The sequence below is a fragment of the Conger conger genome, chromosome 2 (genome assembly GCF_963514075.1).
Source record: "Conger conger chromosome 2, fConCon1.1, whole genome shotgun sequence".
Lineage (NCBI taxonomy): Eukaryota > Metazoa > Chordata > Actinopteri > Anguilliformes > Congridae > Conger > Conger conger.
Window position 1 is genome coordinate 69918474 of NC_083761.1, and position 12617 is coordinate 69931090.

The window sequence follows — 12617 nt, forward strand, 5'->3', positions numbered from 1 at the left end:
TCAAAACTGGAGGGAAGAGAGAGCAGAGTCCAAAAACCAGGCAGAGATCAAAACCAGAGAAATAAAATAAAAAAACAGAGCAAAACCAGACACAATATAACGGGCAGAGTTCGCTAGTGACAGAAACAGATAACAAAGAAACACAGATGGCAAAAGGGCACAGACAATAATGGTGGTTTTAAGGGTTCTCATTCCACAACAAAGATACCATACTTATGACTGTCTTGTCTACAAAGCAGATCGTTTTTCAACTATAAAGTTGCTAGCCTTTAGATAAGAATCAGACCTTGTTTTGTTTCACCCTGACACCAAAACAAATAACAATCGCATGTGAGCACCATCTCTGTCCCACTGAAAATCACATTTCAGTTATATACCAATATATACCGTTCCAGCACAAACTATTTTAGTCATAGATATTCCATACACAGAGTCTGCACTACCAACTGGTTTTCATCGGAACGCTCAAAAATGATCAATGAAGAAATATTTTATCTACATGAAAATAATATAATAGTAAACTTAGACGGCAGACAAACAAATCAATTAATTACACAGGTCTCTCACTGGACTGTGATCAGAACTCAAGCTGAACTAACATCAGCCAGACAGATACTCCATTTATGAATGACAAAAAAATGTGGCATATTTAAATATTTAAAGGGAATGCATTAGTCTTTTAAATGTGCGATATGCCGGCAGCTTCCAGTCACTTAATGATGTTACCCACTAATGCTCTCTGAGCCTCCAACATGAGAAATCTGCACAGCTGATGCTTCTGTTCTCTCTCCATCTCTCACTCTCTCTCTCTCTTTATATATGGAGTATTTACACAGTACTGCATACACTCAGTGAGCACTTCATTAGGAACACCTGTATCAGCTTGTTAATGCAAATATCTAATCAGCCAATCATGTGGCAGCAACTACATGCAACTAAACAGAACAAGTCAAATCCCGAAGTGGATAGGCTATAGCAACAGAAGACCAATAAGTCTAATAAATACCTAATACAATGATCACTGAGTGTATATCCAATTATCCCATTATACAATATACAAATGACAGAATTGAGCTCATGGAACATTTGCTAACGTATGCTAATAAATGCTGTGACCTAAATATAATACACATCATTTCCGATTGTAATAGGAAATGTATTCCCAATGTCATTTCCATTTCTCTTTCCCTATCTGCTCTGTCTCTTTCCCCTCCTCCTCTCCTTCATCTCTCTGCTTAATTACACCCTGAACCACAGAGGAAGAACAGTCATAAAGAACCTCCGCCCAGCTGAAGAGGAATCTGTGCAAACAGGGCTGAAATTCCCCATCAGCTCCTCATAAATGAAACTTCATCACACGCAATTGTAATGGTATGAGAAATAATGTATTTTCCTCTTAAAAAATAGGACCAGCTTTGAAAAGAATTTGAGCGTTGACAGCAGATACGAAAGCTAAGTCTCACCCTGTAAATCTGTGACACAAAGAGCTTAGAAATCAAAGTGATGGGAGGAGGAGGAGGAGGAGGAGGGGGCAGAGAGATAGAGAGAGAGAGAAAGGGAGGAAGGCAGACTCAGAGGAGATCCAGCAGCTCAGGGAGTGTGAGGGTGATCCAGCGTGTCACGGTCACCCCGCTGCACTCCCTCTCTCCCGCCCGCACGGCTTCGAGTCGCGCGCGGATGACAATCCCCGCTCTGTCTGAGGAGGGCCATAAATCTGGAGGCGCTCTGACACCGGGCCACGCGAGCAGGCTGGCGGAACGCTCCGGAACGAGACGCTCCCGCCACACGTGACCGTCGCTAATACGCCCTGACGCCGGCACGCGCGTCTGCTCCCGCGTCTGCTGCTTCTCACAGCCCTGCCGCTCGCCGACAAGAGATATGAATATGCAGATGCGGCGGAGGGCATTGACATGCCTTCCTTCAGCGAGCTGCCAATGTTATTCACTTCAATTTGTGCGCTCAACGCTGTGCTTCCACATCTGAACTGTTGGGCCACCATACTCTGCCAAGACAAAGACTGCTGTTTCTGTAGAGCTGCTCCTGAATGTCTGGTTAAAATACAATTGAGAAACCTTCAATTGACATTAGAGACAATCGGGTCAAAAGGTCAAAGGTTAAAGGCTCAAGCGCACAAGAGCCCTGCTAGCGGAACTGAGCTACATTATTGCATTCACATCAGTCTATTTTTACATAGCCCGCCAAAGCTGATGACTGTAAAAACCTCTCTCTCTCAGTACATAACTAGAGGCAGAGCACCTCTGGTTTTCGGGGCACTGGTGAAGCTCCCGGTAGGCATGATGCCTCTCCCCTCCTCTCTACTCTCCTTTAAGCCGCTGCATGCTCAGGCCTCCCAGCTCGGACCAATCAGGGAGCTGTCAGGTCACATGTCAAGTCTGCGCCATGGCGGTAATGAGTCGTGCCTGAACGTAATGAGCAATTATCTTTTTGCAGCTGTGCAGTGAGGTGTAAGCCCCGCCCTTTCCTCTTTCCCTCCTACATAATCCTTCAACCATACGCCATAGTACACCGTGCACAACTACAGGAACACACTGAGCAAGGACAGCATGTACTACAGCCACACAGAGCAAGGGCAGCATGTACTACAGCCACACAGACCAAGGACAGCGTGTACTACAGCCACACAGAGCAAGGACAGCGTGTACTACAGCCACACAGAGCGAGGACAGCGTGTACTACAGCCACACAGAGCAAGGGCAGCGTGTACTACAGCCACACAGAGCAAGGACAGCGTGTACTACAGCCACACAGAGCAAGGACAGCATGTACTACAGCCACACAGAGCAAGGACAGCGTGTACTACAGCCACACAGAGCAAGGACAGCGTGTACTACAGCCACACAGAGCAAGGACAGCGTGTACTACAGCAACACAGAGCAAGGACAGCATGTACTACAGCCACACAGAGCAAGGACAGCATGTAATACAGCCACACAGAGCAAGGGCAGTGTGTACAAAAGCCATACAGAGCAAGGACAGCGTGTACTACAGCCACACAGAGCAAGGACAACATATACTACAGCCACACAGAGCAAGGACAACATATACTACAGGCATACAGAGCAAGGACAGCATGTACTACAGCCATACAGAGCAAGGACAACATATACTACAGGCATATAAGGGAAGGACAGCATGTACTACAGCCATACAGAGCAAGGACAACATATACTACAGCCATACAGAGCAAGGACAACATATACTACAGGCATACAGGGCAAGGACAGCATGTACTACAGCCACACAGAGCAAGGACAGCAGGTACTACAGCAACAGAGAGCACTACAACAATGCAAAGCAAGAACAGTGTGTACTATAGCAATACAGACCAAGGACAGTGTGTATGACAGCCATACAGAGCAAGGAAAGTGTGTACTACAGCCATACAGAAGAAGGACAGCGTGTACAACAGCTGTACAGAGCAAGGACAACATGTAATACAGCCACACAAAGAAGTGCCATGATTGGGCGGATAACTCTCTGCAGTATACTGCCTGTCATCATTACTCTCAGTTCTTCTTGGCAGGCACACTTATGTATTTTTCATAACCACAGCATGTTAAGACCTCCCAACAGGAGTTCCTCTACTTCACGTGCATCTCAAAACCCAGTCCTGCAGTACGCCGTGAAATAATGACTCCTCCACTGGAGGCCCGCAGGAGCAGAGTGTACTAGGCACAGAAGAGAGGTGTGATCAGTAAGGGTGTTAAATTCAGAGGGGAGGATGCCGGCGTGATAATTCTTCTCTGAGGCAGTTTCTCTCCCATTCCAGCCAGATCGCACGATGAACTGGTCTAAACTGAAAAGCCTGCAGCAAAATCAATACACCAGCTTCCTATCAACCTCATCTCCAACACTCAAATGCACATACAGTACAGAGACACACAGCAGATAAACTGGGGAACACAAAGGAAATGACCTGCAGACACACACATGAACAACCCTATAGACCCCCACACAGAGGCACTAGATCAAGCACAGAGACGCTTGATATGCAGACATTATAACATGTGTAACAACGGAACTACTTGTTAATCGTGTTTTGTGTGAGTGTGTGTGTGTGTGTGTAATGGAGGAACTCATACTTTGGAAATGAAGTGGCCAGTATTGAATAACTGAAATGACTTCTTGAGAAAAGCCCCACACCTCCAAGCTTCCCCATACTACAGCAGGTTTTATTATCCTTTATGGCTTCCTTGTGCGCTGGAGAGTGTGAATGGGAGGAAATGAAGCCATGCGCGTGCCTGGCTCATTGTCCACAGATTCTAAAGAGATTTCAGCTCTCAGCTCTCGTTTTCCGCTTTGTGGAGCAGTGGGCTAAAGACCACCATTTGTTTTCTGCCTCTCACGGATGGAGGGGAAGGAAAACGGAAGGAGGAGAAGCCTGCGGAATAGATCACAATTAACCGGCAGTCAAGACGCCTCGGAGACGTGTTAACGATCGCTTCGTTTTCACTGCGGACAGACGCCGTAAAGATCGCGAGGGATTGTGCTTAACAAACTGAATTTCATTAAGTTTTATTGTTTGGCTAATGGCTTTTTAAAATGATACCTCTGCTTAGAGATAGATGACCCTTATCTCTGCAAAGACAAAACTTTAAAGGCCTAGATGGACTTATTGCGAAAAATATAAATGATAAAAGAATGTGAAAGCAGCAGAAATGTACGTGACAGCAGATGTATCGTGTACACAAACACTAACGGCCCGATGAGCCGGGAACGAAGAGCGTTCTGAAAATGTCACCGTGTTTGTGTGGGCCAGGGTACTGTCCGTACAGCCCTGAATGTGGCCATAAGGCCAGTGACCTTCACCGTGCAGTGCCCAGCAGGAGGGGGGGGCGGAACCAGACAGCATAGTCACCGCTCACGACCAGCCTGCTGAGTCACAGAGCGGACAGGACACGAGACCTTCTGATCGTTAGCGTATCGACGAGCGACTCTGTCCGAGCGGCTTCCTGTCATGTGACGTTCCCTCAGGTGGTTACGGGAGCCCGGGGTGGGTCCTCCTCAGCCCACCTCCCCGAGAGGCCTGCCCTGTGCTAGCCAGCAATATATTATTAATTTGTACCTTTTTTCGCTTCGAAAGCATGCTCATTTGTACCCGAAGAGAAAATGACTGTACTTTCAGGGTACATTTGGGAAACTTGATGTTTGAAGTACAAAAATGGACCTCCACTGTAATTATATTTCTGAGAGTGTAGTGCGTCACTGGGGCCGTGGCCCACTTTCCATCACACCGCGTACGGGGTACAATAAGCGCACACGCGCAAAACGTGTGACTGCCTCGAGCCATGTAGGGAAGCTACACATCAGCTTCTCTCCCCCTCTGTCCTTTTACAGTCTGTTGAAATGTACAGTTAGCTTAGCGCTGCTCCTCCATTTTCAGGATGAAGGGATAAAGATGTGGATGCACACAACACAGCTGGGAGGGGAAAGCAGGGTCTGAGACAGGGAGGAGACTGCAGGGAGTGTCTGCATCTGGAGGGGTATACAGCGAGCTCCAATCACGTGGCTGCTTGTTGCTATGCAATGTGGCCTGAGAGAGTCACAAATAGAAGTTATGGAGGTTGTTAGGGGACCTTAAGTCTCTAAGACATGGGTGTGGTGGTGGGGAGGTAAAATTCTATCAGAGATGAAAATATGAAAGGAGGAACAGAGAAAGATAAAGGAACAAAAGAAAAACATTCAAAAAAAGCAAAGGAGTGGGAGACAGATTTGGCACAAAGACGAAAGGGTTGGAGATCAGAAAGAAAGAGAAGAATGAGAGCAACGAGAGAGAGAGGGAGAGAGAGCAGGAATAAAGGGATGGTACAGAGAAAAAATACATTTCTCCAGACAAATATATGAGCCCCAGTTTCACAAAGGCAGAAAATCTCCTCCCTTCAGCTCAGGAGGCCACTGGCATCATGTGGGTTGAGATCACTGCAGTCTGCTCCAGCCACGAGGGAGGTCCCGTTATGAACGCATCACCCTCTCACACCTGGAGCTCGTTAACCCTCCATCCACCGTGCACACAAAAACAGCCTCACCAAACTCGCCTGAAACAACTCTCGCCTGGACTAGAAGGGTCAAAGGTTCAGGGTTCGATTGCCAGTGGTTGTAGCCTTGAACTAGGCACTTAACCTGAATTGCTTCAGTAGAATATCGGGCTGCGTAAATGGATTTTATGTAAAACTGTGATATGTATGAGTCACTCAGGATAAGAGCTTCTGCTAAAATGGCGAGACGTAAATGTAATGTAGTATGTGGGATCAGACAGAGAGCAGCCTGACGAAAACTGATGTTGTGCCTTTGGTCTGCATTTGAAGGGAGAAACCTCTTCAGTGAACAAATACACCATTAATAAGAGATGTGTTTGGCTTGCCAATGTAGCTCCTTGATCAGCGATGACTTCACTACTAACACACATTAGCAAACTAACTCTCACTTGGCTAAATCTACAGGAATCCTCCTTTGATTCAATATGATTTGTAATCAAAGATACATTTTTTTTGCATGTTTTTGGTACAACATAGGGAAAAGGTTTGCCATAAACTACTCTCCATAAATTAGCTTGGGCAAAAACCTGTCTAAAAATATAGTGTGAAATGTTGTGAGGTAAGATGTCTGGGTAAGAGCAGTATTTGTATCAGGGACTTGGATACAGCAGTCTACCTCTGTTAAATATGTCCATCGCCCTGGGATCACTCTGCCTGTAATGAGCACAGTGCTGACCTGATCCCCACAGACACACCTGAGGAGGGAGCTGCACTGAGGGAGTCAGTGTGTGTGTCAGCGTGTCTGTGTGTGTGTATGTGTGTGTCAGTGTGTCTGTGTGTGTGTCAGCGTGTGTGTGTGTGTGTCAGCGGGTGTCTGTGTGCCTGCATGTTTCTGTGCGTGTATGCACTCTCAGAAATAAAGTGACAGTGGATTTGCATTGTTGTTGTTCTTCAAGGATCCATTTTCCCAAATGTACCCTGAAAGTATAGTCATTTTCCAAGCATTTTCCAAGCAAAAAAGGAACAAAGTAATAATATATTGCTTGAGTTATAGGGTACTGCCCCAGCGTCAAAGCATTTGTACCTTTTTCGGCACTTTGCCTACCTTTATTTCTGATAGAGTGTGTGAATGTGTGTGTGCCCATGTATGTGTCTCACTCCTAATACACCACTCCTTCTCAAGTCTTCAGCACCCAGCCATAAAGGGGCTGATGGGGTCAGCATGCACTGACAGTGAGTACACTGATGTTAGTGTATGTACTGCAGACAGGTGGTGAGCAGTGAGGTAGACAGGTCAGAACTGTAATAATATGGACAAATCTGACCAGCAGGCGTTAAAAAACACCGAAGCCAGAAGACATTAGAGCCAGAATCTGATGTAATATACAGTACACAACTTTCTTCTGAAAGAAACCATAATAAATAAAAAATAAGCCACTATTTAAGGACAAGTAAAAGCCATTTCAGAGTAGCCAAGTGCCTGTGTTTTTCTACATAGGAAGCATGCACATTATTAAAGTGAAGCAGCCCATCTGAAAGACTAAAAATGGTTCTTAAACCTACACTGGAGCGGTACGCTATAAGTACATAAAATTGTACCCCTAGCCAGCAATATATAATTAATTGGTACCTTTTTTGCTTGGAAAACATTCTTAATTTGTACCCAAAGAGAATATTCTGTACTTTCAGGGTTATATTCGGCAAATTTGATCCTTGAAGAACAAAGATTTACCTCCACTGTCACTTTATTTCTGAAATTGTACAGCCAAACAGGCATTTACTCAGGGAAGACTGTGCTACTGAACCCCAGGTTGTCCCTGAGGAGTCTGTAAAGAACTAGAATCCTCATTTGAACCCAAATGTCCTCCTCGATTTGTCTTCCACGCTATTTGAAGTCAATATAATTGGTAAACTGCTGTGTAAATGCTTTTCTGGCTTGAAGTGAAAGACAGCTCTAATAGGATTTGAGGAGAGGTGGATGTTTTTCTCAAGTCTGGTCTCCTGGCTTCACAGTGTTACACCTGAGCTGGAGCCAGGGGAGAGAGCTCTGATACCGCACATCTCTCAATGGCGTGCGTATACATGCACACACACATGCACACATACACACAGAGAGACACGCACATACACACACACACAGACACACACACACAAAGAGACACGCACATATACACACGCACACACACACACACACACGCACACACATACACACAGAGAGACACGCACATATACACCCACACACACACACACACACACACATACAGAGACACGCACATATACACACACACACACACGCACACACATACACACAGAGAGACACGCACATATACACACACACACACACACACACATACAGAGAGACACACACATACAGAGAGACACGCACATACACACACACACACACACACAGACACGCACATACACACACACACACAGACACGCACATATACACACACACACACACATACACACACACACACACACGCGCGCACGCACACGTGCACTTGCTCATGCAAACACGCAAACGCACACACACACGCACAATCGCACACACACACATACACACACAGGGTGTGCTAAAATAAACAAGAGACACACACACATGTGCCTGGCTGGACACACACATACTCTCTACGCCTCTCTCTCTCTGAAAAGGGAGAGAGAAAACAGAGGAGATGAGAGTAGGGATGGAGGAGTGCGGTGGTACTGAAAGACAGAGAGATGCGTGTTTGTTAACCCCAGGAGCCTCATCCTAAATGTAGGCCATGACACATCCTCAGGCCCTGTGTATAACCCACTCTCTCCTTCCTGTTACTTCCTGCACCATATATAATACAACAAAAAAGTGTCAACTGCCCCAAGCACATCTTTATAAGGAAGACACCAACAACAACCAACAGCAAAAGACACACATTGCAGTCTCACACGCTCACACACACACATACACACACATGCACGCACACATGCGCACACAAACACACGTACACACAAATGCACACATGCACCATTAAGTACCATTAAGTACCATTAAAATGTGAATAACATTGAGTCGCAATTAATGGGCAATAAAATAAAAAGACTTGTTGTACAGACCTGATTGCTGGCCACATGTGTGGATAATCATACTGCAGTAACAAGGACACAATGACAGGAGACTCATCCCTGAATGTGCATGAAATGAAGTCAGATAATGAAGGTCTGAAGGAAATGCTGTCAGACTACAACATGTGACAGGGAGAGAGTGGCTGTCATCCAGGCTCATACAGCACTGCCACAGACCCTCAATAGAGTTACACTCTCAACAGAGCCACTAATACAACCTCTACACATAGTTACACTCTCAACAGAGCCACTAATACAACCTTTACACAGTTACACTCTCAACAGAGTCACTAATACAACCTTTACACAGAGTTACACTCTCAACAGAGCCACTAATACAACCTTTACACAGTTACACTCTCAACAGAGCCACTAATACAACCTTTACACAGAGTTACACTCTCAACAGAGCCACTAATACAACCTTTACACAGAGTTACACTCCTAACAGAGCCACTAATACAACCTTTACACAGAGTTACACTCTCAACAGAGCCACTAATACAACCTTTACACAGTTACACTCTCAACAGAGCCACTAATACAACCTTTACACAGAGTTACACTCTCAACAGAACCACTAATACAACCTTTACACAGAGTTACACTCTCAACAGAACCACAAATACAACCTTTACACAGAGTGACACTCTCAACAGAGGCACTAATACAACTTTTACACAGAGTTACACTCTCAACAGAGCCACTAATACAACCTTTACACAGTTACACTCTCAACAGAACCACCATTACCACCATCTTTACACACAGAGTTACACTCCTAACAGAGCCACTAATACAACCTTTACACAGTTACACTCTCAACAGAACCACTAATACAACCTTTACACAGAGTTACACTCTCAACAGAACCACTAATACAACCTTTACACAGAGTTACACTCCTAACAGAGCCACTAATACAACCTTTACACAGAGTTACACTCTCAACAGAGCCACTAATACAACCTTTACACAGAGTTACACTCTCAACAGAGCCACTAATACAACCTTTACACAGTTACACTCTCAACAGAGCCACTAATACAACCTTTACACAGAGTTACACTCTCAACAGAGCCACTAATACAACCTTTACACAGAGTTACACTCTCAACAGAGCCACTAATACAACCTTTACACAGTTACACTCTCAACAGAGCCACTAATACAACCTTTACACAGAGTTACACTCTCAACAGAACCACTAATACAACCTTTACACAGAGTTACACTCCTAACAGAGCCACTAATACAACCTTTACACAGAGTTACACTCTCAACAGAGCCACTAATACAACCTTTACACAGTTACACTCTCAACAGAGCCACTAATACAACCTTTACACAGTTACACTCTCAACAGAGCCACTAATACAACCTTAAAGATATTTTTTAGGCCTTTTTCAGCTTTATTGGACAGTATATAGTATAGAGAGACAGGAAGAATGGGAGCGAGAGAGAGGGGAAGACATGCGACAAATGTCGGACGGTCGGATTCGAACCGCCGACGTCGCGGCTCACAATGAGCATGCGGTCAGTGCTCTACAGGCTGCGCCACCGAGACACCCCATTACCACCATCTTTACACACAGAGTTACACTCCTAACAGAGCCACTAATACAACCTTCACACAGTTACACTCTCAACAGAACCACCATTACCACCATCTTTACACACAGAGTTGCACACTCAACAAACCCGCTAATACAACCTTCACACACCGACCAATTCTTAGCAAGGTGATTTTCAGTGTGATCCGCTGATGGATATTGCTACACTGTTACCAACAGTCCATTATCTCTGGACTTTGATTTTGAATGTGAAGTGGAGTCACTGCCAGCTCAAGACATGGAAGCTAGTTGATGACACCTCGCTAAAGATAGTTACAGATGAGAATGTTGTATAATGAGATTGTCATGACAATTGAGCCAGCGATGGGGTCAGCAGTCAATACAATTTACCTCTCAACAATGGGCACAACGATGATAGCGACGACATCAATTCCTCCGTCATTCTTGTATAAACTAAAAGTCATTGCAACCGACCATCAAATGTGATAAGCGCTGGTGGCAACGATCATACATCACCAAACTATAAACTTGCTTCTACACTCACAACAGAACCACTAATACACCCTTTCCACACAGTTACTCTCAACACAACCACTAATACAACCTGTACATACACAGAGTTACAACATCTATCTATCTATATTATAATACTTCCATATAAACATACATATACATGTTGATGCATACATGCTCTCCCCCCACACAGACACACGTATGAATCATACCGTCATGTGTTACAAATATCCAAAGACGAAAAGCACTGTACATGCAACCATTCACATTTGCTATCCGTAATCTTACAAATAAACACACACACACACACACACACACACACACTAACAGAGAGACACAGGCTTACATAAGAGGCAGACCACACAGGTTCACTCTAGCGAAAAACATGAGACGGAGGAGCCAGTGCAAGAGAACGAGAAGGCGGGAGAAGAAGAGGACAGGGAGCCAGTGATGACAGCACGCATCATAACACACACAACAAAAACACCCACACCACCACCGACACAGCCAGCAACCCCTGTTAAACAAGGACAAGAGACAAGACGAGGAGAGAGAGCAGCAACATCTACTGGAACGCTGTCACCCATCTGTTTCTGTGTTTACAGTTAGCCTTTTTTACCTTTTCGTGCGTCGGAACATGTTGCTGGCGAAGATTCGGGGCGCCCAGAGTCAAGACAAGCTGAGCACAGTGAAACAGTCAGGAAGCAGCACTGTCCCTCAAAAATGACATTGCAGGTCTCTCTCTCTCTTTAGATACACAGCCGTGATGTCTGCGAGACAGCTGCAGCGGGATGTCAGCAGGGAGAGGCACACGGATACTGGACTGCCTTTGCTCTCTCGGTTCGCAAAAAAAGAGAAGAAGAAGAAGAAGGGGGAATTGTGGGTCTGTTCTCAAGGGTAATGTGCCAAGGCAGGAAGTACGAGGAGGGGGAAAAAAACATCACGGGCTGTGCGTACGTGCATGCGCCAGTGTTTGTGTGCCCGCGGTGTGTGCGCGTGCGTGTGCCTGCCGCTGTTAAGAGCAAATCTGAATCACAGTGCACAGCTTTGGGCTGTGGGCTAATGTACATCTGAATGAGGAGGGAGCCACTGAGCCAGAAACCACAGTGAGAGAGAGATGGAGTGAGAAAGAGAGAGAGAGAGAAAGAGAATAAGAGAGACAGCAAGAGGGTGTATGTGTGCGTGTGCGAGTAAAAGAGAAAGAGAGGGAGGGTAGGAGGGTAGAAGGGAGGGATTATCATGGTTGGCTGCAGGTGTTGGTGTGGAGGGTGTTGTGCAATAGTGTAGAGCAATAGTGAAACAGCTGTGTCTTAAAAACTCACCACAAAGTCTAATGTGTTTCAGGAAGTGAGAAAGAAACGGCCCCTAAAAAGAAACTCTGTAACCGTTTAACCACACACTTCCGGATCTGACTTTAAAAGCCTCGCTATAG

General features: G+C 45.4%; 1 protein-coding gene across 1 annotated transcript in view; it reads right to left on the reverse strand.

The window, feature by feature from the left end:
• The window catches only part of mast1a (microtubule associated serine/threonine kinase 1a), a 43404-nt gene extending 31349 nt beyond the window's left edge, over positions 1 to 12055 (reverse strand). Inside the window, exon 1 of the mRNA XM_061228013.1 lies at positions 11805 to 12055. Coding sequence (XP_061083997.1) covers positions 11805 to 11824 — 20 coding nt within the window. The 5' untranslated portion in view covers positions 11825 to 12055. The remainder of the gene's footprint in view (positions 1 to 11804) is intronic.
• Positions 12056 to 12617: the final 562 nt, after the last annotated feature.